The sequence below is a fragment of the Rhineura floridana genome, chromosome 7 (assembly GCF_030035675.1).
Source record: "Rhineura floridana isolate rRhiFlo1 chromosome 7, rRhiFlo1.hap2, whole genome shotgun sequence".
NCBI lineage: Eukaryota > Metazoa > Chordata > Lepidosauria > Squamata > Rhineuridae > Rhineura > Rhineura floridana.
This window is the reverse complement of record NC_084486.1, coordinates 20816931-20844747: the sequence shown is the minus strand read 5'-3', so window position 1 is coordinate 20844747 and position 27817 is coordinate 20816931. Positions and strand designations below refer to the sequence as shown.

The 27817-nt window shown below is 43.5% G+C and overlaps 1 protein-coding gene across 1 annotated transcript; it reads right to left on the bottom strand.

The window, feature by feature from the left end:
* Positions 1-11287: 11287 nt before the first annotated feature.
* Positions 11288-23922, bottom strand: C7H10orf53 (chromosome 7 C10orf53 homolog). The gene is made up of 3 exons (XM_061634321.1): positions 23829-23922; positions 13421-13540; positions 11288-11352 (listed from the first exon to the last, which is right to left on the bottom strand). Exons 1-3 carry the CDS (start codon positions 23920-23922, stop codon positions 11288-11290), a joined length of 279 nt encoding a protein of 92 aa, XP_061490305.1.
* Between the last annotated feature and the right edge of the window lie 3895 nt (positions 23923-27817).

Sequence of the window (27817 nt, the reverse complement as noted above, 5' to 3'; positions counted from 1 at the left end):
TTAATCTTCATTGTGGCTTTCCTGCCTGAAACAAAAACATCAAAACAATGAGTGAATGAAAAGAAAATATATACAGAAAAGGGAAATGTCTTGTGAATGTATTGTTTTTGGTTGGAAAGGGTTCTCACAATTTATCAAAAAGTATGCTTAGGTGGCAATCCTGTACACACTTCCCATTAAACTCTTGGGGAATTGTTTCTGAGCAGGCACGTATAGGGTTGCATGGTAAATTACTGATAAACAGTCATCAATAAGTGTTTGAATATAGCTACAGATATTATTGGAAATAATGTACTATGGGCAAAATCATATTAATAATGGAGGACATCTAGCTCATAATAAGAGAGGTAGCTAAGAGGTGCTGAGTGGCTATGGTGGGGTGTTTAAAACAATTATTGTAAGGATGAAACAAATATTTGTAATTTTGATACTTAGGAGAAACAATTACAAATGTGCAACTATGGATGATGTCCCAAATGAAGCAACAAGTTTCCAAATAGTTAGTAATCTGCAAAAGAGAGAGAGAGAGAATGGCACAGAATGGAAGCAATATCCCAGCAAGATGTGCAGTAGCAAGTTGGTCAGTGCTTCGATGGGGAACATGGAGCTACCATAAAAAATGGAAATACTGGGACAGGGAAACAATGTAATGTTAGGGCATGGGTTTTTACTATTCATTACAGAGGGGGAGGAGTGATCTTGACACAAGGCTGCCATTTTTTGTGGTGGTCCCATGTTGATGATGTCTCAGCCCTTGTTTAACATAGAACAGAGAAGCAAGTGGTCTACCAAGTACCAACGAACAGGTGAGTGATTCTTATGCCATAATGCAGTCTTGTAACACTGCCCCTCCCTCCCTGGCCAAACGTCTGGATATCTGTCCCACCCGTTCTGCTCCTGCCTTTGAAAGAGATTGGTAGTTTGTGAAATTAGAAAAATAATTCAACACATTGCATAAATCGTATGTAAGATTCTCATTTGGAAAAGCAAAATAGAGTAATTATTATTCTGCCATTAATACCACTTGACTGCTGATTGCAGCACCATTGCTGCACAGTTGGCAAAGACCTAAGTGTGCTCCCTCACATTCTGCAAATAGTTCTGAGCACTGAGGGGGGCAGGGTAATGCACTTAATGATACATTTTCTTCAGTGATGAAGAATACTTCAGATCCGTTTTAGTGATGAGAGATGTGCCTTAATGAGGCAATTAGTCAAGACATAAAGGCTATAAAGCAATTTAATTAATGCTACTCCTGGTACATCTGAGGACATCTGTGAGTCTTCTGGAGATTAAATTTCTCACTTGAGTGAACAAAGTGCTGCCATAGTCTAGGCTTTGTTATGGAAGTTTTTTTGAGGAGGGATTCCCAAACAAATCTCATGAACTATGGGATGCATCCCCCCAAAAAGAGCCAGTACAACAGACAGAATATTGAGTTTAAGGCAGCCTGTATTCATATCCCACTTAGCTTGGTGGGTGCCACCGGACTAGTCACTTCCTCTCAGCCTAATTTACCTTACAGTGGGGACTAGATCTTGTATACTGCACTGAGGTCTTTGAAAGAAGTTTGTGGTCCATCCACACCATACATTTAAAACACTTTTAACAGTTGGGGGCTTCCCCAAAGAATCCTGGGAACTGTAGTTTATTAAAGGGTGCTGGAAATTGTAGCTCTGTGAGAGGTCTAATAATGTAAGTTCCCAGGATTCTTTGGGGGAAGCCATGAGTGTTAAAGGGGTATCAATGTATGGTGTGGATGGGACCTCTATCCCACACTTCTTCCAAAGAATTAATGGAGCACACTTCCAGATGTAGTCTTTCCTTTTCAAGTATTATATTATCTTTCCTAAAAGACTGCTACAGAATATCCCACTAATCACAGATATGATGGAAAATAGTAGTCAAGTCATTTATATATATGTATACACACATATGTACAAAATGACTTCAGTGGATTCAAAGCAGCTGTCTACAAACCAATAGCATCCATATAATAACAGCCTGCTTATATAGTTTTCTTTCTTATTTTCTATTGGCAAAATAAAATAAACAGAACCTCAGTTTGTACACACCTGCTCAGTGCTTTGGATCCAAAGCACACCACTACTTGTTCTGTGTACCTCAAAAAAATGTTGTACACCTACCTCCCCAATGCCACAGGGGAAACCTTGTGATGTTCCTGTAAGTTAGCATCTGTAAATATGGTAAGTGCGGGTCTATTGGGTGATGTATGGTAACTGACTGAGAAAGAAAGGGGGAGTACATGGGTGAGAAGCTGAAGTATGCTGGATGATGATTGGCTGAGTGGCTGAAGGTATAAATGGAGGTTTGAGAGTCAGAGAGGGGGGGTCCGTTGGAAGGTGGGAGAGAGAGAGTCGGTTAGAGAGAGGTTGTTGAGTTGGTTGGCAGAGTTCTGAGGGAAGTTTGGATTGGATTTGGCTGATATTTAAAGAGGATATATATGAACAGAAACATAAAGAGTAACCATATATGAAACCATACGCTTGTGAAACATTCCTAAAGTAATCTTGTTATTTTCCATATGAGGCCAGCCATCACTGTGGGGTATTAGCTCCACCTATCGTGCGAAGGCAAGAATGTTCTTGAAGTCAAGACTAGGGGCATCAGGCCCCTCCCACTCTCCAGTTCATTCTTGCCTTCGTATGAACAAGATTGAAATTCTGATAGCGTAGCTTTAGCTAAGTCTCTCTACTTTGTGTTACTGTATTTGTCTGACAGGTGTGGAGGTTTGTTTGTCTGTGTATCCCACGTCCTTCCCTCCCTCTGTCTTGTGTTTAACACTGTCTTCGTCGTTCTCCCTGGGGAATCCCTTGGGGGGGGCTCTCCCTTCACGGACCTATTTCTTCTGCCCCGGGTTTTTTAGCCTACCGGCTCCAAAAGACCATGGCTGCGTTTTTTTCTTGTTTTTACGGCGGGAGCTTGCGGCTGCAGCTCCCTGCTTTTTCCCTTCCCGGGCCAATTCTCTTTGTACGGCGGCAGTTTCCGATCCATCTCCAGGAGCCTGCTTGCGGCTCTCCTTGCCTTAGCCCCAGACCGGCTGGCTTGCCGCCTGCCTCGCACGGCAGCGGCTTTTTTCCTCGTGGCCCCTTTCGGCCGGGAGACTAAGGCTACGGCTCTCCTCCCCCCAAACTGCTCGCCCTCCCTGCCTGGCTCCGCGGCTTTAAAACCACGACACGACGGTCCTTGCAGTCAGCGGCTGTAGCCTTTTTTCTCTGTTCTCCTCAGCTGCTACGGACCTTCCCCGGCCGTTCTGCTTCCCTGACTGAGTCTCGCTTGTCTGATTTTTACAGCCGCTATTCCCCCTCAGTGTCCGCCATTGCTCCTGCTATTAACCGCCATTTTGATTACATTGTTTTCCCGCTCTTTTCACGGGCGCCATTTCGTTTGTCCCCTTTCTTTCCCGCTCTTTTTCTTCTACCAGTACTAATCACAAAGTGGGTCTAGCCCTGCATGTGTGCCGCAGATACGAATCTACAGGTCTACACGTACTAGTCTTGACAACTACTGCTCCTGCGTCTTTCATTATCAGCCAATGCTGCACATTTACGACTGCATCATCAAGGCTGAGGCTGTGCAATAGACTTTTTTGAATTATACATTATCCGTCCGCGCACTAAGACTGTTCATATCCGTGCACGAGTTATTACAACTGTACATTCTGCCCCCTCTGTGGCCGTGTACCAGGGTGGTTCTACACTGTACATTCTGCCCCCTCTGTGGCCGTGTACCAAGCCTGAAGTCTAGTCTGCATTATATTGACGCTGTTACCATCGTACATTCTGCTCCCTCTGTGGCCGTGTACTTAGCCATCTCCCAGTGCATTCTACCCCCTCTGTGGTCGTGTACTGCGCCTGTTCGGGTCTCTACATTCTGCCCCCGCTGTGGCCGTGTACTGCACCCATAGTGAATATAAGATGGCGGAACAGCCAGACATGTCTCAGACAGCCAAGCCACAATCATCTAAGGCAACTAAAACTAAGCATGCCAAAGCACTGGCTAAGACTAAACATCTTTCCAGCCACAGCAAAACCAAGCGTCCACGCTATGCTTCTGTTCCGACCCCCACCACAGCAGTCCAGAAACAGCTAACGGATATATTTCATTCCCCCGCTGCTGCTTCTGACGAGGAGGACTTCGCTGGTTTTCCTACACAGCCAACCCTTAGCCAGCCTCCTCCCGTATTGCCACCCAGGGGTTATCCTCCGTCACAGTCCACTGAGCCACCTACTCAGGCACATGAGTTTCATGAGTTTCTTTCACAACTTCAGGGCATGCTGTCATTTTTTACTCAAATGCAGTCACCACCACAAGTTCCCGCCATACCTCAACACACTATGGACCAATATGTATCTCATGAGACAAATCCTTCCTGTTCCCCAAATCCTTTTGATGTAGCTAGAGGCAGATGTATTGATAACGCTTCGTATGGGGAGGAGTCACCCTTTGCTGATCATGCAGATGGAGACGAATGGAGTGACTATTCGGAACATGAGGAGGATACACCGTATCACCTGTTTAATGTCTCAGATTATCAGCCTCTTGCTCGCAGGGTAGTTAACACCCTTGGTCTCCAAGCTGCGCCCCCAGCAGCTACCGCTCCAGCTATTAAAGGGGCCAGAGTTCTCAAATCCCCTGCACCAACTGAGCATTACATCCCGGTGCTGGATCCCATTGCTAAACTGCCCACCGAAGAATGGTCTCATCCATTCCAAACTTGCCGCTTCAAGAACCTGGCTGACAAACTTTACTCTCTAGCTCCTGACTTTGCCACCAAGCTGGCCGTTCCCGGCATTGATGAGCCGATCGCTAGCCTAGTTTCGCGATCTCTTTTGCCTAGGGAAGGAGAATCCCAACTAAAGGATGCTACTGAGTGAAGATTAGACTTCGCTCTCCTCAAAAATCATGAGGCCACTGCTTTCTCCATGCGAGCCTCCGCATCAGCTTCCATCTTCTCCAGGGCAGCAATGATGTGGCTGGATGATCTTCTAGAGGAACTTAACCCTGATCCTGTTTCTCTCAGAAGGTCACTGATAAAGTTGTGCAAGACAGCGGCATTTGTAGCTGATGCCACTTTGGATGCCACTCAACTGGGGGCACGCGCCATGACGGCTCAGATAGTTGCTCGACGGACTCTCTGGCTTCGCCACTGGCAAGCTGACTCTACGGCCAGAGTGAATATCTCTAGGGCACTTTACTCCGGATCTTTGCTCTTCGGCGAGGAAGCTCTAAAGGCAGTGCTGGTTGATCCCAAAGACGCTAACAAACCGGTTTTGGCCACTGTCAAGAACATCGACCACAGGCCTTTCAGGCGATTTCCCTCCTTCCGCACTAACCAGCCCTTTTGAGGAACGCGGCCAGGAGGACGAGGCCGCGACTTCCGATCCTATGACTCCAGTCCCTTCAGGGGAACCTGGAACCGACGTTTCTAGGGCAGAGGTCAGTACCAAGGGCGCAGAGGTACCTCATCGTCCTCATATAGGGGAGGGTCTCGCCAGCGCAAACAGTACTAATGCACTACCGGTTGGGGGCAGACTGCTTATGTTTGGAGACCAGTGGCTGCGTCTGACTAAGGTCGCCTGGATCAGGGACCTGTTTTATTCTGGCTATGCAATAGAGTTTTGGGTGACCCCACCAGACAAATTCCATCTATCCCCTTGTCCCAGGGTGCCGGCCAAGCACAGCATCATGCAGACAGCTATACATCACCTCTTGGACATAGCGGCGATAGAGCCAGTCCCTACAACAGAGAGGTCGGAAGGGGTGTACTCCCTCCTATTTGCTGTGCCCAAACGAGATTTGTCATGGAGGGCGGTACTGGACCTCAAGTTCGTCAACCGTTTTGTAACATACCGCAGGTTCAAAATGGAATCCCTGCACTCCATTACTGAAAGCCTGCAAGAAGGAGACTTCCTGGCTTCGATCGACCTAAAGGAAGCGTATCTCCATGTGCCCATTTGCATAGCCCACAGAAAGTTCCTTCGCTTTGCCTTTGGCCCCCAGCATTTTCAATATAAAGCGATGCCGTTCGGCCTCTCCTCTGCTCCGAGGGTATTTACCAAAGTGCTTCTCACCTTAGTGGCTTACCTCCGGATTCAAGGGGTCCATCTCTACCCATATCTGGACGACCTTTTAATACGGGCAAGCTCTGAGACACTGGCTCATCGTCATTTAACGCTCACCCTCAATGTTTTGCAGGCCTACGGCTGGCTTGTCAACTTCGACAAAAGCCATCTTCAACCGACCCAATGCCTACTACATCTAGGGGGGATGTTGGACACCCTGCAGGCAATGGTGTTTCTGTCTCTAGATCGCATAACTGCCATCACAAACATCGCGAGGTCTTTGATGCAACAAACAACCACAGACGTCATGCTTCTATCCAGGGCGCTCGGAATGTTCAGCTCTACCATCCATATTGTGCCATGGGCTTGAGCCCACTCTCGCCAGCTTCAGTGGGCTTTGTTGCCCTTTCAACAGGACATTGCCAACTCCAATCATCACACAGTTCCCTTGAGCCCCGCACTGCGCCTTTCATTCTGCTGGTGGACGAGGGTCCAACATCTTTCCAAGGGCACTCCGTTCAGAGAACCTCGCAGGACTGTTGTCACCACGGATGCCAGTCTCATCGGCTGGGGAGCACACTGCAACTCCCAGTACGTTCAGGGGGTTTGGTCCACAGCAGAGCAGACTCAGAGCATCAATTGGCTGGAGCTAAAGGCGGTCCACTTAGCTCTACTTCATTTTCAGTCTCTGTTCCCTTTAGACCATGTCCTCATTCGAACGGACAACACATGTGTAAAATCACATTTGAACAGACAGGGGGGCACCAGGTCCCGTCCTCTGCAGGACCTAGCTTCCCTCATCTTCGTCTGGGCAGAACAACATATATAATCCCTGAAAGCAGAGCATCTCAGAGGAATTTGGAATGTGACAGCAGACTGGCTCAGCAGACAACAGGTCTTTCCGGGAGAATGGAAACTTCATCCGACCATTTTCCATCGTCTCCAGCGTTGGTTCGGCGTCTTCTCAATCGACGTGTTTGCTTCCAGTCGCAATTACCAGCTTCCCAGGTACTTTGCCCGATACCTGGACACAACAGCGGAAGCAGTGGATGCCCTGTCAATACCGTGGCCAGACGGTCTTTTGTACGGCTTCCCTCCAATACCACTGTTAGCCAAAACCTTGTGGAAGGCGCGGAGCGAGAGGGCACATTTGGTTCTGATAGCACCATATTGGCCACGCCGACCGTGGTTCTCGGATCTTCTTGCAATGTCGGTGATGGATCCTTGGACACTTCCAGTCAGGCCAGATCTTCTATCCCAGGGTCCAGTATGGCATCAGGACCCCACTTGGCTCAATCTAACAGTGTGGCTTTTGAATGGGGACATTTGAGGTCGGCTGGCCTGTCTGACGCTGTTATTGATATTATCTTAGCCTCGAGACGACCATCTACCACCCGTATTTATCAACATACTTGGGTGGCTTTCTCCAAGTGGTGCCAGTCTCACCACTGCGACCCATCCCAGGCCACTATGCATCAGGTGCTGCAATATCTTCATAACAGCTTTATGATGGGACTCAGACCTAACACTCTACGTCGACATACGTCCACTCTGTCGTCCATTCTTTCAGTGTCCTCCCCTGGTGCCCCTATTTCCTCACATCCGTTCATTAAACGCTTCCTCAGAGGCACTGCTTTATGTTCACCGGCTGTAGTCCACCGTTTTCCCTCATGGAGTATGTCCAAGGTCCTACAAGCTTTACAACGCCCTCCGTTTGAACCCCTTAGGACTGTACCTTTACGTCTGTCCTTCAAGGTCTTGTTCCTGGTCGCCATCACTTCTGCCAGACGAGTTTCGGAACTGGGCGCATTGTCTTCTGCCTGCCATCTCTGTGTCTTTCACAAGGACTCTGTTGTACTGAAAACTGATCCTTCCTTCCGTCCCAAGGTCAATTCAGTTTTCCATTGCAATCAGGACATTGTACTCCCTTCATTTTGCCCGAACCCTACTCATCCTCTAGAAAAGGCTTGGCATTTGTTGGATGTTCGGAGGGCTCTCAAGACCTACCTGTCTAGGACCCAGGAGATTCGACGAACGGAGTCTCTGTTTGTATCCTTTCATCCAAGGTCTATGGGGCATAAAGTAACTAATTCTACATTATCCCGCTGGTTACGAGCCTGTATTGCTTTAGCTTATGAAGCTCTCCAGCTTCCAGTTCCAGATAGTATCACAGCTCATTCCACCAGATCAGCGGCTACTTCTGCCGCCTTTGCTACCAACGCCCCAGTTGCTGATATTTGCAGAGCAGCTGTTTGGTCTACTCCACACTCATTTATAAGGCATTATAAAATAGATCGTTATGCCTCTGCCGATGCTTCTTTTGGCAGACGAGTGTTGCAACAGGTTCTTAATGACGATTAGTATGTGGGTGGTCCCTCCCTATTATGGGCTGCTTTGGTACATCCCGCAGTGATGGCCGGCCTCATATGGAAAATGGACCATTGGTCTCACCTGAAGGGTGATTTTCATATGAGGATGGCCATCACGCCCTCCCAGTTGGAGGATGTATAGATATTTTACTAAGATGTTATATATTACGGTTACGCTATTGTATTTAAATTTACTAGTGAAGTCAAGACTGCTAGTTCTGTTATATCGCTATGTTGGAGTCACGTTATTATGAATGTTACTATTGTGTTATTTTTTCTGCTGGCAGGCCTGTTGGCCCTGTTCTTGTATTTTTAGATATTTCTCTATAGACTCGCTGCAAATGAACTGGAGAGTGGGAGGGGCCTGACGTCCCTAGTCTTGACTTCAAGAACATTCTTGCCTTCGCACGATAGGTGGAGCTAATACCCCACAGTGATGGCCGTCCTCATATGAAAATCACCCTTCAGGTGAGACCAATGGTCCATTTCCTGTTATTAGTAAATAAATACTTCTTTGGTTTACCAAAGGCCTGATCCTTGGCTGGGGAATATACAGACCAGAAGGGAGGACAAGGTAATTACCAAGGCTGAACAGAAGCAGTATCTAATGGTGGCAGCGGTAAAGGGAAGAATTGTAACAAGTCAAGTATCCAGAGCAATCCAGAGTTGTATGCTTTTTATATAAAGATACAACGGGTTGGGAACAGCATAAGCACGCAGTCACAAAAGTAACCAGCTAGAGAGAAACTCAGGCAAAGTCTCTGGAAGTATTGGTTACTGGTGGTGCTGCCTAGCAGTGGGATCTAGTGAGATCTGTGCTAGAGCGGAGTGAGAAACCATATAAAGGACGGTTCGGACTGGTGGTGTCCCTGGTGGTGCCTAGTGAAAGGCAGTAGCCACAAGCAGGTGGGAACCTGACAGAGAGAGCCAGGGAAGGGCGTCACAAACCTCTTTTGAACTGTTGGGAGTTTCAAATGAAATCTTATTTATTTCTTCCATTTATATCCCATTTTTCCTCCACGGAGCTCAAGGTAGTGTACATGGTTCTCCCCTCCCCATTTGATCCTCACAACAATCCTGTGAGGTAGATTAGGCTGGGAGGCAGTGACTGGCCCAAGGTCACCCAGTGAGCTTTATGGCTGAGTGAGGATTTGAACCCTGGTCTTGCAGGTCATAATCCAACACCCTAACCATTAGACCATATCTGTAATATGGCCTTGCAGGAACGTTCTGGATCTCCTGCCTCCTTTTTTTAAAAAAAGATGTGCATATATACACATATATTGCTTATATTAAGGGCAGCTGAACACACTGAAAAGTACAGTGCTGGTGAGATCCCAATCAACCACCATCTTCATTTCCCAGAGAGATGCATAGAGCATATGCAAATTTGTGGCATGGGACTGTCCCCTGAGGCATTTAAACACAAGATAACACCAACGTGGCCTAGGGGTTTCCAAAGGAGAAAAACCAACATTCCCCCTGAAAATGATCAAACCACACACACACATACACTTAACTCTTGGGACCAACTTACTTGAAGGATTGCCTTGCTTCATACACGCCTACTCAACTGCTTCAATCTACAGAGCTTGCACTTGTACAAGTGGTGTATAATGTTTGTTCCATATTTGCTAGTTGGTCTTTCAGTTAGCACCCATGCTTTGGAACTCCCTGCCTATTAATATTAGGCAGGCATCCTCGCTATACCGTTTTGGAGACCCACTAAAAACTTTTTTATCTCAGCAAGATTTTATCTACACTTGTTTTTAACATTTACTGATTTAATCTGCATTTTATTGATACTTTTATATTTAATGTACAGATGGTGTTTTTAAATAATTAAGTGGCTTGTACATTGTTCTAAATATGCATATAAATAAACAAAATGTCATCATCTTTGGTCCCAAGGGGAAAAGGTTATTGTTGTTTTTAGATTCTCTGTTATAGTGAATAGAGAACCAGTGTGGCATAGTGGTTAAGGTGTTGTACTACGACCTGGGAGACCAGGGTTCGAATCCCCATACAACCATGAAGCTCACTGGGTGACCTTGGGCCAGTCACTGCCTCTCAGCCTCAGAGGAAGGCAATGGTAAACCCCCTCTGAATACCGCTTACCATGAAAACCCTCTTCATAGGGTCACCATAAGTCGGGATTGACTTGAAGGCAGTACATTTTTATTATAGTCAATGTGGAACACAGAATCGCATTCGATAGAGTGGCTTGAAACCCAAAGCCCAGCCTGAAGGTGCAACTCAGAAACAGATCAGAATTTTAAAACACACACAGATATAGATAAAAGGCGAATACTGGGGACACTGTATGCCCTTGTAAAATACCATTCTTATCAAGCAAGGTCAAACATCAAATTCAAAAATCAAATGTTTTTATTGATATTTTTAATATTTCTTGTTAACTGCTTAGAGGTTTTTCTTTTTTACAATCAAGCGGTAAATAAATTTTGTTTAAATAAATAAATAAATTTGGTTAAAATCTTGCAAATACTTGAATTCTTGGAGTTGGAAGGCATAACTGAAGGGAGGCAATTTCTGCCCTCTGCCAGAGGGTCACTGTGAGGTTGCACTCCCAGTTTTTTATGAAGAATATAATGGCAAGTGCCCACTGACCCTCAAGCCAAGGACAGCGCATGACCCCTGAGGATGATCCCTAATGGCAAGTTGCCTATTCCATCCTATACTTTCAGCTATGATAGCGGTCAAGCAAGGAGATTAAACAGACATTTTGAAAGAGAGGGTTTAAAACAACAAGCAAACATTCCTGTTTTTATTAGACAAAACATAAGCTGTCAGAACACATACTGAGCCACTTACTCAGTAGGCTTTTAACACTGCATCTCTAGCTTCTTGGCAAAGTGGGTCCAACTTGCCGTCACCACCTGAGAGAGAGAGAACATTCAAACATAATTGGGACCTGCAGCACAATGTTGCAGGTTATCTCCACTTCCTAAAAGAGTGTTCCTATTCAGGGCTACAGACAATCTGGAACAGGAGCTCTTGGGAGCAATTCAGGCCTCTTGGGGGAAGTACGTATGAGAGAACTGCAGGAGTAGGGGAGGGATAAAGGACACATTTTTCTTTCCCACTGCTTCTTCTCTTTTGGGCCATGTACTGCTAGAGGGCTGCTAGCCTCAAACATGATGATTTTATACTGTATTTGTGGGAGGCTAGGGACATACTGTTCTGGAGATAGGAAAGGCACCTTTAACCCTAATTTCTTCCTCTATTATAAGCTCCCAGGGGCCTGAACAGGTCAATTCCATCTCTTTCTACCACCTCCATTTTTCATTTGGGAGTGTGTGTTTTGTTTTCAACTGACATATGAACATTAACACCCACTCTGTATCTCAAACTGCTCTGAACGGTAGACTTGCATAGACCCCATCTACACAACACATTTAATGCACTATCATACCACTTTGAATGGTCATGGTTTCTCCCAAATAATCCTGGGAACTGAAGTTAATGGTGTTGAGAGTTGTTAGGAGAGCCCTATTTTATTTATTTTTATTTATTTAATTTAATTTATATACCGCCCTAAGCCCAAGGGCTCTCTGGGAGGTGTACATAAAATAATTCCTCTCACAGAGGTACAATTCCCAGAGTGATGTAACAAGCAATCTCTCTTCACAGGGAACTCGGAGAATTATAGCTCTGTGAGGGGAATAGAGGTCTCCTAACAACTTTCAGCACCCTTAACAAACTACAGTTCCCAGGATCTGGGTGACATCCTCCTATAGATACCATCACAATGAGAGGGGAAATTGTCATCCAGCAGAAACAGTGTTGTAGTCTCTGCTGGATTTCCATCCAGAGGGGCCACATTTACACCATAATTTTATTCCACTATTATTCCACTTTAAACAGGCATGGGATCCCCCAAAGAGTCCTGGGACCTGTAGTTTGTGAAGGGTGCTGAGAGGTGTTAGGAGACCCCTGTTCCCTTCATAGAGCTACAGTTCCCTGAGTTCTCTGGGAAGAAGGACTGACTATTAAAGCACTCTGAGAATTGCAGCTCTGTGAAGGGAAGGGGGGGTGTCTCCTAACAATGCTCAATAGCATTTATCAAACTACACTTCCCAGGATTCTTTGAGGGAAGCCATGACAATTCAAAGTGGTAAAATAGTGGAATAAATATCTGATGTGAATGTGGGCAGTGAAATATGCTAGATCTGTGCAATTGGCTTTTGAAAGAGCAGTTACACTTTTTCTGTTTCATCAGGCCTTTTGGAGTTTTACGTCGCTTGTATTATTATCTCATACTTGCTGGTTATATGGGATGCTATTATCGCTCATTTTTAGTTAGTTTTTCCATTATGTTTTCCTGCTGGGAGGAAGGGTGGGATACAAATTAAATAAATAAATAAATAAATAAATAAATAATTTACTGTTTGTTAGGTGCTTGGAGATTATTCTGTTGAAAAGTGGCATATTAATGAAATGAATGAATGAAGTGTGGCTTGTTTGGAAAGCTTCCTACCCTTTCCAAGAATATCACACTTGAGGGGTTTTTTTTGAAAAAGTGTGACTTTTCTTAGATGTGTTGATAGTACTCCCAGCCTCCGCCCCAAGCTGTCAGAGTCTGCCTTGGCTTCATCCATTGGCTCACACCAGGCCCACCTCCATACCCTGACTACCTCCCATGTCCCATTATTTTAGAAATCGAAATCTAGCAGTCCTACCAAAGAATGGAAGGAGCACCCTGTGTTTCTTCTATCATTTGTTACATTTCCTAGAAAAGCCTTTCCCAACTAGTGGGCCACCAGATGTTGTTGGACCACAACTCCCAACAGCCTCAGCCAGCATTGCCAACGGTCAGGAAAGATGGGAATTGTGGTCCAACAACAACTGGTGGCCCACTAGTTGGGAAAGGCTGTCCTAGAAAGAAGATTTTAAAAACAGAAACCATGTTTAGAACGGTTCATATTGTACCCCATTTGTACTTACCGAAATCCAGATCATTAATGTTGCACTGAAACACAGTCTCTCCATTCACTATGAGCTGCACATCATTCCAATCTGGTATTTCTTCAAGAATTATCTGATGTCCATCTGCTTTAAGCACAGCTGCAGAAAAGCAGTAGGTAGGTAACACTGCTAAATTCCAAAGCTGTTGACAACCAGGATCAGATAATGTATAGAGAATACCACTAGTTCTAACAGTGTTTAATCTTAATGTAATGGTTGTCTCGTTTGAGCAAGTAACTGAATTTCATACTTAAATACACCTACATTTATTCCAAGACAGCTAAGATGAATATCATGCATTCATTTGGAAGTATGAGAGAAAGAAACTGGTACCAATCCTATGTCTTTTTTCCATTTATGGTTTTGCTGAAGGCCCTGCCAGTAAAAATAAAAATGCTACTTACGTAAGGCACTATATAAAATCTGCTAGGCATTGTATTTATTCTGTATTTATATTGTATTTTATCGAACTTCAATGTGTACGTCGCCTAGAGTGGCTTCAGCCAGATAGGCGACACAAAAATTAAATTTTACTTACTTACTTACTAAGCAGCCAGCATGCTAATTTACAAAAAAGCTCTATCTGAGCAGAAGGGGCTGACAGGGTAGAATTTTCAAATGGAAGTGTCATTGTAAAGTGAAAACAAAGTACATATTCTTTCCTGAGGACTGTGTATCATGGTGGAGTGAAACTTTCCTCCCAAAATTATCCAGGCTATTTGTGGTTGGCAAAATGGGCTGCTGCTGCTGCTGAATAGTTAGCAAGGGAAAGGTGAAATTTTCCAGCACTGAAACTCTGTTGTTAGTTCATATTGGTGGATGAAGGAAGCAATGAGCTATGACAGGAGGACTGGAAGGAGTAGGGATCCACTGCTGTCTCCAAAAACATTAAATAATATTCACAAATAGGCAAAAAACCTTGCGGTTTAAGAACGTACTTGTAGCCAACAGATATTTCTATCAAACTTTAAAAAGCAGGGAAATTGGGCAGCTATAATGAATGCACCAGGGGAGCAGGAGACCTGACCTCCTCTCTGAGATATTATACTGCCCTACAGATTTGTAAAAATGTAAACATAATTTGGGTTGGTCTTTCACAGTCCAATCCACTTCCTGTGTAACTTGGAAGAATTTGGTGCCTCTGAGAGGAGGTCAGGTCTCCTGCTCCCCTGGTGTATTCACTTTAGCTGCCCAATTTCCCTGCTTTTTATAGTTTGAATTGAATTGAATTTATTTAATTTGGTCCAAGACCAGCAATTTTGACACAAATATAAATACAGACATATAAAATACATTTTACCCAAGCGTGATACCAGGTGATAAAATAATTGAAATAAAATTTAAGATGATTGGACCAAGCTCTTTCTGTGAGCCATGGCCGCAACACAGAATTTCGCAACCATATCCGTGATGAACGGATCTCGATCTTCAAGTAAAACATGGACTTCATTTTCTTCGAAAGTTGTGGTACTTTTATAGTTTGATAGAAATATCTGTTGGTTATAGGTAAATACTTAAACAGCAAGTTTTTTTTGCCTATTAGTGAAATTCTCTGCTTCTTAATCCAGGAGGTAAGAAATGGGATCCTATGCAAGTTTGCTGAGAGTGGATTGATCATTTGCATTCTTATTGAGTTCAGTGGGATTTACTCCCCTGCAATCATGCTTAGGATAGGTGAAACTGACCACAGGGGATGGGAAAGGGAGGAGGAGGAAGGGCAGAGGGGAGGAGGGGGATGGGAGCAGGCAGGAAGGGGAGAGGAGGAGAAGGACAGGTCTGATCATTTGCATGCTTTTTGAGTTCAATGGGATTTACTCCTATGAAATCATGGTTAGGACAGGTAAAACTGACCGGGGGGAGAAGGAGGGGGAAGGGAGGGAAAGGAGGAGGAGGAGGAGGGAGAAGGATGGGATTGGAAGGGAATGGGGATGGGGAAGGAGGGGCAAAGGAAGGGGAAGGGAAGGGGCAAAAGGGAGGTGATGCGAGGGAGGACGAGGGGAGGGAAGGTTTGATCATTTGCATGCTTTTTGAGGTCAATGGGATTTACTCCTGTGTAATCATGCTTAGGATAGGTGAAACCGACCTGGGGGAGGGGCAGGCAGGGGAGGAGGAGGACAGGAAAGGGAGGGAGGGAGGGAGGGGAGGAGATTGGGTGTGTGGGCACTGGGCAGAAGGGAAACTCCTTTCCTTTCCAAAAGGAAAACGTTGTGAACACTATCATTGTTTTTCAGCTTTCTCCCCACCTTTTTATCCTACAGCAGGCACAAATTTAAACCAAAACTGTCACTGGTCACATCCACACCAGACCTTTATTCCACTTTAGACAGTCATGGCTTCTCCCAAAGAATCCTGGGAAGTGTACTTAGTGAAGGGTGCTGAGAGCTGCTAAGGGATGCCCTGATCCCATCACAGAGCTTCAATCAGAGCAGCTGACTGTTCAGCCACTGTGGCCACTTGAGCTCTGTCAAGGGAATAGGAAATTCCCCTCAATACCCTTCACAAACTGCACTTCCTAGGATTCTTTGGGGGAAGCCATAGTGAAATAAAGGTCTAGCTTGGGTGTGGCCCCCTGATTAGCCAAGCCAAGCAGCTGTGAGTCTGGCTGTTAGAATACTGATGGTTGATTCTTACTGAGCATGACCAGGCTTATCATTGACTTCAATGCTAAATTTCTTAGATTAATTAAAAATCAGCTAGGCATTTTTTAAAACTTTTAAACTGCAGAAGATGAAGGTCAGAGTAAGGGGCGAGATCAGTAATAGGATTACAGGTACTCTGTGAACATGGCTGATTTTTAATTAATTTCAACAGATTATGAGAACAGTGACAGAGAAAAGGTCCAAAAGGGCACTGGGTTTGAACTCTCAGTTCTCTCAGATTGCTTTGTGTATCACCATGAAAATTTAGAGGGTTGTTAAACAAGCGTTTCTGAGTTCAGGACTATACGTTTTCTAGGGTTTTGTTTTAAAATGAGCTTATGGGAAGCATCAGAATGGCATAGGGGTGTTTTCAATTTAACATTGCGGAATGCGAAAAATCCATCCTGGCTATAGTATACAGCCACTCTTGGGGCTGTATAATTTAAAAAATATTACAGCTGGATCCACAGTTGTGTCCAGAATTCACAGATGGGGAAACTGGGGAGGCCATTTTGTGGAATATTCTCCAGGGGAGGAGTGAAATTTTCTGACAGTTTAGAAAGAGCTTGAAAAAGAACATTTTCAAAAATTTGTCAGCAAATTCTTTTCTGACTCTTTCCAGTAGTAGCTATGGACATCTCCATTTTTGATTGACTGAAAATGATCTCAGGAATAACATCCAGATCACCTTTAAAGAAAGAGGCAAAATGTTATATGTATTTTTAAGTTATGTATACATATAATTATAAAAAAATTATTTAGGCAGCAGAGGAAGCAGCTAATAAATAGAGAGAACATTTGAAACTCTCAGGATAAGAAATGAAAATAACCTATTTGTGTAATTTTACAGGATCAATGAAACAAGATTCAGGGATATGTGTAAAGAAATGTACTGAAGACTTAGAATAAGGGATATCAGATGATGCATGGACTTTTTTATTTATGCTGATTTTGTGATGAAAAGAAGGGAAATGTTTACCATCTATAAAGGATGTGCCAAAAACTGGAATAAATTGGACCATACTCACTAATTTAATTAAAGACATTTTCCAAGTTAATGTCCCATTAGATCCAATGATATGTGAAACTGAGTGTTCCATTTACATACTGGATCACGAGTATTATACATTTTAACTATGACCAGAATATTGCATGCCAAGTACTGGAAGAAGTCATGAAAACCTGATAATGTAGTTTTAGGCTGCAATCCTAAACATGTCTCCTCAGAAGTAATTCAATGGGGCTTGCTCCTAGGTACGTTATGGTGAGGACTGCAGCCTTAAGCAAGAGCATCATAACATGAATTCTGCTCCTATGATATTTCTTTAACATATGTAAAACCAAACAAAAGTTTTATAAACAGTATATAGATAGAAAACTGTTTAATGCACTGCATTTCTTTCACAAAACAAAGACCACATTTATCAGTCTTTTCTTGTACTGTAATATATAAATATCAATATGGGTTGGTATATATAAAATGTTTGTCATTATGGAAGCTCAAAGTAAATGGACAAAATGATTCTTTTTTAAAGAAGAGGATTGCATGGTGCTGATTGTGTTCCTTTCTCTTTTTTTACCATCACCTTTTGTACTTCCACTTTGTCTTTAAGAACCTTCACTCTCTGGTTCAAAAATTTACCTGGAGGTAATTTCATAGAATCATAGAATAGTAGAGTTAGAAGGGATCTATAAGGCCATTGAGTCCAACCCCTGGCTCAAAACAGGAATCCAACTGCAGGTATGCAACAGAAAGCATACCTGACAGGTGGCTATCCAGCTGCCCTCTTCAATGTCTCCAGTGCTTAAAGAGTGCTATCATATCTCCCCTCAGTCTTCACTTCTCAAGGCTAAACATGCCCAGTTCTTTCAGTCTCTCCTCATAAGGCTTTGTTTCCAATTCCCTGATCATCCTCATTGCTCTCCTGTGAACCCATTCCAGTTTGTCTGCATCCTTCTTAAAGTGTGGTGTCTAGAATTGGACACAGTACTCAAGATGAGGCCTAACCAGTGCTGAATAGAGGGGAACTAGTATTTCAAGCTATGTGGAAACTATATTTCTGTTAATACAACCTAAAATAGCACTTTTTTTGATAGCCACATCGCACTGTTAGCTCATACTCAGCTTGTGATCAGCTAATATTCCAAGATCCTTCTCACCTATAGTATTGCTTAGCCAAGTATCCCCCATCTTATAACTGTGCATTTGGTTTCTTTTTCCTAGGTGTAGAATTTTGCACTTATCCCTGTTAAATTTCATTCTGTTGTTTTCAGCCCAATACTCCAACCAATCAAGATCCCTTTGAATTTTGTTTCTGTCCTCCAGGGTATTAGCTATTCCTCCCAATTTTGTATCATCTGCAAATTGAATAAGCATTCCCTGCACCTCCTCATCCAAGTCATTAATAAAAGTGTTGAAGAGCACAGGGCCTAGGAGCGAAACTTGTGGTACCCTGTTTGTTACCTCCCCCCCAGTTTGAGAAGAAACCATTGATAAGCACTCTTTGAGTATGATTCTGTAGCCAACTGTGGATCCACTTGATAGTTGTTCCATCCTGCCGACATTTAGCTAGCTTGCTAATCAGAATATCATGAGGCACTTTGCCAAAGGTTTTGCTGAAGTAGAGACATATGTCCACAGCATTCCCATGGTCTACCAGGGAGGATACCCATTCAAAAAATATGATAGGATCAGTTTGGCAGAATTTGTTCTTGACAATCCTTGTTGGCTTTTAGTAAATACTGCATTGTTTTCAAGGTGCTTACAGATTGACCGCTTTATAACGTACTCCAGAATTTTCCCAGGGATAGATGTCAGGCTTACTGGTCTACAGTTCCTAGATTCCTCCTTTTTAACCTTTTGAAGTTAGGGACAACATTAGCCCTCCTCCAGTCATCCAGCACTTCACCCATCCTTCATGATTTCATCAAGATTATAGACAGTGGTTCTGAAAGTTCTTCAGCCAGTTCTTTCAATACTCTAGGATGCAATTCATCGGGCCCTGGAGATTTGAACTTGTTCAAAGTGATTAGGTATTCCTTGACCATTTTCTATCAATCTAAAGCTGCAATCCTACCCCGTCAACTTCACGTTTCAGGGAGGGTCATAGACCCTCTTTGGGGAGAATACTGAGCCAAAGTAGAAATTGAGTACTTCTGCCTTTTCTTTTGGATGTTTTTAACTGTGATTGTAAGTTGCCTAGAGACTGCCCTGTTTTAGGCTACTAATAAATTAGTTGATCAATAAATTCATAAAATGATAACCCATATGCTTAGTACTGAGACAGTGGGTGAGAGGCAGAGGCAGACAAGAAGTGAAGAAGTTCTTACAGTATGGAAGCAGCAGGGAAGTCCATTTCACAAGAACAGGATATTACCAAGATTGCACCAATGCACAGAGTAGAAAGAGGAGAGGAGACAAATGGTAGTTACTTGGGGTGAATGCTAGTAATGTAAAAGAAGGACACAGTCACAGAAGCAGTTTTATATATTATGTTAGTACCCTGCCATACAAGTAGTCTACACTCTGTGGCACGATTAGGCATTTTGCTCTCCAAGCAACCTCACCACTTGCATTTAACAGAAGCCTTAAGTATTCTCTCTTCTCCCACTCAACAAAGAAATGTACACACCACACATACACCTACTCTCCCCCACCCATCCCTTACAGCCCCCAGACCTCAAAAAAGAGCCAAGAAGGAAGCAATAAAAAAACAAAGGACTTTCCTCCTCATCCAGGGAAACCTGTAGCTGTTTCGTCTGTCAGTTCTCTCCTTTTGCATACACACAAATTAAGTAAAATTAATGGCTGGTGCCACACCCAATTTTTAAGCTCAGCTGCAAGCTTTCTGAAAATGAGGGAAGGGAATGACTGGCACGACGCAGACTCAGAAACAGCAGCCAATGTCCACAGGAAGAATGATTGGCTGGGGAAGGGCAGACACAAGCCCTCCCTACCCTCTGTTTATTTTCTGTGTCTTTTGATATGCGAGTGAGTCCATTAGCTACTTAGAGAAAAGATAGGGGAAGGGGGAAATGGACAGCCAATTTTGTCCTCCACTCTGCCTAACAAAGCCATCTCTAATCATGCTTGGTTTTTTTCCCATTTCCCTCTCAGGAAACAGAGGTTAGAGCCATCTACTTTGACAAGGAAGCCTCTCAGTCAGTGGAAATTAATATTACTCTAGGTGTCAGTGAAAGACTAGCCTATGGATTTGAAGGTTTTTTGGAGGGTTGTTGGGGGGTACAGAATCGGGAGGACTATGCTCCACTTTGCCCTTCAGACTAGCCTCCGCTGATAAATATACTCAAAAACCATAAGAACAGGGTGACCAAAGGTGGGAAGAACCTTCATCAAGAGCCTTTTAGCTGGGACTGATGTGATAGTATAGATAAAAGTAGGAGGAGAGAATACAGAGTCAGACACTAAGCTTTCATCATGAGTACTCCTAGTCTGTAGTAGGAAAACAAACATGGTTTCAAAGTCAAGGGTGGGATACAAGGGTTTGATATAAGGCAAAAGTTACTTCAAACTTTGGCTAATCCAATCATATATTATTTAAAACATTCTGAGAGAGGAGCACGTTCTGGTTTATCATGACATATTCACAGAAAAAGCGTTTTAAAAAAAACTTTGACAAGAGGACACCAGAAACTAGACTTAATAAGGAACAACATTTTGTAGGGACGTATAGGTTAGAGAGAAGAACCGCATTTGACTATGTGAACTAATATGCATGTACTTGGGATGCAGTTGTGCTAGAAGAAGATCATTGATTGCAGTAGTGTATGGTAAACAAGTACATCAGTTCATACATACAGAGGATGACCTCTGTTAGGAGAAAGACAAGTTCAGCCCTGTTGATTCCCACTGATCTTTCAAATGCAATTTATTTCATCAACTATGGTATCTTACTGAACTGGTTTTATGGACTGGGAGTAGGAAGAACAGTGATGAAGTAGTTCTGCTTCTATTTACAGGCCCAGTTTAAGAAGACAGCAATAGGAGTGAGGTTGCTCAATCCCATGACAATTGTGCTGTGGAATCCCAAAAGGTTCCATCTTGTCTTCCATGCTTCTAAACGTATATATGAAACCACTGGGTGAGGTTATCAGGGAATTTGGAGTGAGGTGTCATCATGCTGGTGACTCTCAATCTTAGTTCTTGGTTTCAGAGACAGGTGAGGCTGTGTGGGTACTGAACAGGTATCTGGATTCAGTAATAGGCTGGATGAAAGCTAATAAATAGAAGCTGAATCCGAGTAAGACAGAAGCCTTGTGGGAATTCTCATGTCTGGGAATTAGGTGTGCAGGCCTTTCTGAAGTGAGTATATTTCTGCCTTTGGCTTTTAATGGATTTCATTTTTTAAAAAGTGAATGAAATCCAGAGTCATCGAAGCAACAGGCAATTTGTTATTATTAAGAACCATGGTGGGTAGATTGCACTAGAAAAGCGCCATTGACTGTAACTAACTTGTGGCACCACACCATCATTGCCAGTAATTACCCTTCAAAGGGGCACAATCTTTTTATTGCTGATAACCCTTTCTCTGACTGCAATCCTATGCCCACTTACTGGGAGTCAGCCCTGCTGAACAACAAGATTTTCTTCTGCGTAGACATGTATAGGATTCCAGAGTTAGGAAGTTGTTCACCAAGAACATATAATTGCATTTCACATTGGCCTTGCCTGTACTTTCAAATGCACAGGAGGCACACATACTTGATTTAAAAATGACTGTCTTTTGCTTTCTATTCCATATTGAAAACATTCAATATCGTCCATAGGGTTGCCAGGCTCAGGGCCTGATCCTGATCCTGTATCTTTTGGGAGAAGAGAAAGTCAGCCAAGTGCAGGTGTTCTTGCAACACCGTAATGGGAAAAAACACAAGGTGGAATTCTCCCTTCCCCCTGCACAACTTTTAAAGATGCAGAAGACCTCTTGGAGGCTGGGCCTGGCAACCAAGAGGTCTTCTGCATCTTTAAAAGTTGTGCAGGGGGAAGGGAGAATTCCACCATGTGGCTCTTCCCATTACCGTGTTGCAAGAACACCTGCATTTGGCTGACTTTCTCTTCTCCTAAAGATACAGGATCAGTCTCAGGATCTGAACCTGGCAACCCTAATCATCCATGAGAGGCTCACAGTTGTTCTTCCCCCACCATGAAACTATATTTTCTCTCCCATCACAAATGTAGTTTTACTTGCTTATCCAAAATTTTGTCCTCCTGACAAGTAATTAGAGGATATAATGCCGGGGAGGGGGAGTGTGCTTATAGAAAAGAAGGTTTGTTAATGTAACAACAGCCGCAACTAACTAAAGAAAGATCATGGCTTTAAAAGAGGATAGGATGCTGGACTAGATGGGCCTTTGGGTTTAGACGATGGGCCTCTGACCTAATCCAGAAAGGCTCTTCTTATGTACTTATGCATTCAGCACATTGTTGGAAGCATTTTACTCACAGCTCTTTTTACACTTTTCACTGCCTCTCACCCTCAGAGACAGGCAATGGTAAATCCCCTCTGAATACCGCTTACCATGAAAATCCTATTCATAGGGTCACCAAAAGTCAGAATCGATGTGAAGGCAGTCCATTTTCTGCTTGGGGTGAGGGTGTGCAGGGAGGAGCTTTTTGCAGGGCCAATACAAGACTTTTGCAGCCTGAAGCAAAGACTGGCAAGTGAATCTTACTTCAAGCAGTGGTGATGGTGCAGTGCCTGCCACCACACCCAAAGGTGGTAGGCTAGCTCAGAGGATGCAGGGCAGGCTACATGGCACACAGCTCTGCCCTACTAACACCTGCTTGTCACTCCTCATCCCCCTCTCTCTCCAGCATCTGTTAGGCGAGGCAGATGCCTTGCTCTGCTGAATGGTAGGGCCAGCCCTGGCTCTCTTCATGTGCTCATAGGCTTTCAGCCTTGGATGCCAGAACTTTCTGAGGGGTAAAAAAGGTTTTTGGCAACATTAAGCATAAGTAGATATTTATCCAATTGCAAATGGAAAATTTGCAGACGGAAAGCCCTACACCCTGGAAATCAACACGATTGACCAATGCAAGACTTGCATAGCAGCTAGAAAGTACTTACGGGAATGCAACTTTATATGGTCAAATTTTCAGTTATTTACTGGAGATGGGGTTTTAATGTTAAAGGTGCAAGTAATTTATTAAGATATTCCAATGGCTTTCTGGGATTAGGGATGGAAAGATCTGTCTGTTTCAGTTCTCTGTTTCTCATTTTTCCAATCTTAATGTAAGTTCTCTACATTTCTACAGTGATCTGTGCATTTTTTTAAAAAAAATCCTCATGAAAATTCATCATTTTAGTGCGAATTTTTCAAAATAAACACATTTTTGCAGGCAGTTTTGACAAAGGGACACATTTTTCCAAGCCATTTCTCATCACATCATGCCTTTTTGCCTATTATTTTCACTCATGTATTCATTTTTATGCACACTTTCCCCTAACATACGCATTTTTGTAAATGTTGTTTAGTTGGTGAACTGCATCCCAAAATTCAAATAAATGTGAATTTCGAAGGATGGCTGTGTTTTGGTTCTCATATTGTTTCAGAAATTGCGGATTTGATAAATTCTGTTTGAAATGTGAACTGAATTGAAATTCTCACCCATCCCTATCTGGGATTGAAAGCCATTCAGCTTAGGTTGGTTCTCCCCCCCTTTATTTGCTACTTATCCCACCCCTGCTTTCCTTCAGCCTGGGGTACATCTGCCAGGCTGTGTTACACACCTTGCAAGCCCTGTAGGTGGAAGGTCCTGTGTTCCACAATGCCGCAGCTCCTATAGGGCCCATATCTGAGGGTCACCAGTGCATTCTTTGGCATTGCTGGGCCCGGTCACAGCACTCTTTAATAGACAGCAGCCTTTTGAAGGGTCTCGAGGGAGGAGAAAAAAGGCTGCTTTGCAAAGTGAGTGAAGAGCAACAGGCAAGGGCACTTTCACTCCCCTGCTGAAGATTGCCTAGGAGTCTAAAAGCCACTGCTGCCTAACAGCCTACTATTGAATCAGTTGCATCATGCGCAGTAGCCATGGTGAAGCCTGCAGGCTCCCTCTCTTAGGGATATGATGTCACAAAGGATAGCTGCTGCTGCCCAACGGTGTGGTGCTTAATTTCCAGAGTGGGAGAGGGAAAGAAAAGAAAGTGCTGGGTCTTAAACATGTCGGTACTAGTGGTGCACTCTGTACATGTTTAAAATAAAAGTCACAAGCCTTTGCACTGAATATACTTTTTATTGGCTACGGATTTTAAGCACTGTATTCTGAATTCATATCAGGGTTACAGTTCACTTTGATATGCCTATCAGAATGATTCATATACCTTAAAGCATAAAACATATAGCTCAGTCTAAACAAATGTGCTAAAAATACACCTTAGATTTGCCATAAATCTATACTATGTTATAAAAATAAAATATTGCTAAAATATTAACTTTGGATATATAATATAACACACACATTATAAAATGGTTGGGACCTATTGGCACTTGGTATTGTATCTGCAGCTCCATCAAAATGGCTCACCTGAATAAGTCCAGGAGCAAAAGGGTCTCCTATATCCTCCTATATTTGTTCTTTCATTTTAGCTATGGATTGGACAAAACTAGAAATGATACTAATTTGCGAATGCAACTGGCGTGACAATTTTTTCCAGTGTAAAAACCTATTGCAGAGTGGGGTAAGAAGTGGGATTGGGATTGCAGCACATATGGAGGTTTTAACCCTTCCTCCATACAATCCAGTGATCCCCCCCCTCACCTGAGCTGCTATTAGTCTCAAGGGGGTGAATCCTCCATTGGAAACTCAGAAAAGCTCTCTCAATCTTCTGTAAGGCTCTTGCTTATAATCTCTCTCTTTCTCTGTGTGCATTTATATTGCAAGAAACTTGAGTTCTTAAAGTTAAATGTTTCAGCTATGGACATTGGCTGCTGTTTTGGTGCTTCCAGTCCTTGCAACCCACAAAAGCCAATTCAGTTTTTCTTGGTTCCTCCAACAAGCCACCCAGTGGCTTGAATGACTCTTATATTTTCTCTTGCCGTTTCTGGGGGGATGCAAGACAGGCTGCATGGCACATGGCTCTGCCCTCTAAACATCTTCTTGTCACTCCCCATCTCTCTCCCTCTCCAGTATCTGTTGTGTGAGGCAGATGCCTCACTATGCCAAATGCTAGGACCAGCCCTGGCTCTCTGCATGTGCTCAGAGGCATTCAGCTGTGGATGTCAGAACTTATCCTCATAACAACAACCTTGTGGAATAGGCTATGCTATGAGAGAGTGACTAATCAAAGGTCACCCAAGGACCTTTATGGGTGATAAGGGATTTAAACTCAGGTCAACACCCTTCCAAGCTACATCAGATACTCTTATCTACAGCTACACATCACCATCACCCTGGTGGGGACCAGACCAGACCATGCAGTGGGTCTGCATTCCTGGCTTCCTATGGTAATGTGAGGATGTCCTGGGAAAATGGTACCTGCCTTTTTCCAGGACACTCGTACATCCAGTAGTATATAGCAGTAGTACTTTCTTGGTTCCAGTGGAGGCAAAATAAGATTGGGGGAAAATATGTCCAGAACAATGGAGTGACCTCTCAATGAATATAATTCCCTCTATTTTCAATGTTCAGGTTACAAGGAGGAATCAGCAGGCTTAAAGTTTGCAGAAGAACAAAATAATATTTAGGATGCCCCCCTGAAGAATTGAGTGTGCTCTGTGGACACAGAATGTTGACTAGTTTATTGGGGTTGGGGTGGGGAATGGAAAACCAGAAGGAAATGTTGGCTGGCTGGCTGGCTGACTGGAAACCTGAACAGGAGCAAGCCAAGCTGCAACATTTTCTTGCACGTCCCACAAGCACCTTTTCGAAGTTCAGTCTTTCCATCAAAACTCTCAAAGCACTTGTGGATGGTCCCTTCTGTAACTGAACACTTGTGTCAATTTCCTATTAAGTTTGTATAGCTACGCATGCTATGGTTATATATTTCTAAACTGCAGAATAAATTTGCATTCTACTGCTCTAGTACAGCTAACTTTAAATGAAGCTATCAAGTACTAACAATTTCCTGGAATTCACAAACAAATATACAAACTCCGACCAAGTCACAACAACAGTTATTACATGATCTGATGTGTTCACAGAAGGGTGTTAAGAAAGTAGGTGCCGTAATCAGCCACACTTGCTTTCACAGCTCATGGATGAGTTTCACCCAAATTATATATGTTCCATACAGACACTGATTCAGCCAGAAGCTAGTAGATTGTACTGGGCACAGAGGGTGTGATTCAAAGATACTTTAATGTATTCCTAACTGAAGTTTCCATTGAGATCCAATTTTAATTTTAAGCTGTGTTTCCATTTTTGGAGCTAAAAGCAGGGTATACCTGGAGTTTCTTGTGCTGCTTGATCTGAGCCTTAGCCCTAAACTTGAAGTGTGCGAAGAAGTCCAAGACAGAAAGGATGTGGCAAGTTATCCCTTGATTGAGATTGTCAGCTGTGTCACCTGTTTGATGAACACAAACATCCAGGTGGCTTGCAGGGATCACAGCTGAAAATTCTTCACTGACATATCCTAAGACGATTTTCATCAATCTGGTGCCTTTCAGATGTTTTGGACTACAGCTCCCATCAGCTCCAGCGAAAACATATAAAGAGCACCAGGTTGTTGAAGGCAGTCCTAAGATAATTAAGATGCATAGTAATGATGGGGGAGAGAGCAGATGGACAATGGAACAGCACAACAGATAATTAATGTATACAGTCAAGAGAACACAGGAAGAACATGGAGGCTGCCTTATACCAAGTCAGACCATTGGTCCATCCAGCTCAGTATTGCCTACACTGACTGGCAGGAACTTTCTAGGATTTGGGACAGGGATCTTTCTTACCCTACCTGGAGATACCGAGGACTGAACCTGGGATGTTTTGCATGCAAAGCATATGCTCTTGACCTCTGAACTCTGGCCCTTCTAGAGAGACCCTATAGATGTGAATTGGCATTGGCATGTTGGATTTCTCTCTCTCTGCTCTCCTAGCAAGAGTAACTTGAAGCTGCCTCATGTTTCCAAACATGCTAAGATGCCTGTACACAGAGTCTGATGCGTAGCCCTCTGGATCAAAGTTTGCTGAAGCAATAGTGGTTTCTCCATTAAAACAATTACACACAAATCACTAATTAAAATTCACAGTGAAGAAAATATAAAAATAGGCTGTACCACCTGAGGACTGAAAGCATTTTTAGCAGACTTTCATCTGTCTGCTAGTTAATAAGTTAATTCATATGAGGTGATGCAGAAAGGCCGTTTGGGTACATGTGCATCAGGACTTCTCTAGGTTCTTTTAAAGAAAAAAAATGCGAATATAGCTCCTCAAAACGTCCACGGCCAATTTTTTATTAACATTTCTGTTCCTTCTTTGTTTTGTGGCGCTTAGTGCAGTATTGCATGGGGTTATTCCCTTTTTATTCACCCAAGGATCTGTGGTAGGTTAGGTTGAGAGTGTGTGATTGGCTCTCAGAGTCACCCCCGCAAGTTCTATGACTGAGGGGAGATCTGAAATGGGTCCATGACTAGAAGTCTATCCACAATACCATATGGTCTCCTGAGAGGTCAAGTGGCATGTGGCTCAGAGTTGCTTCACACATCAAGCATGTAGGGCAAACACACATCCCTACAAACAGTAGGGAGCTCATGCCGGGATCCTTGACTGGGAATCCTTCATAGG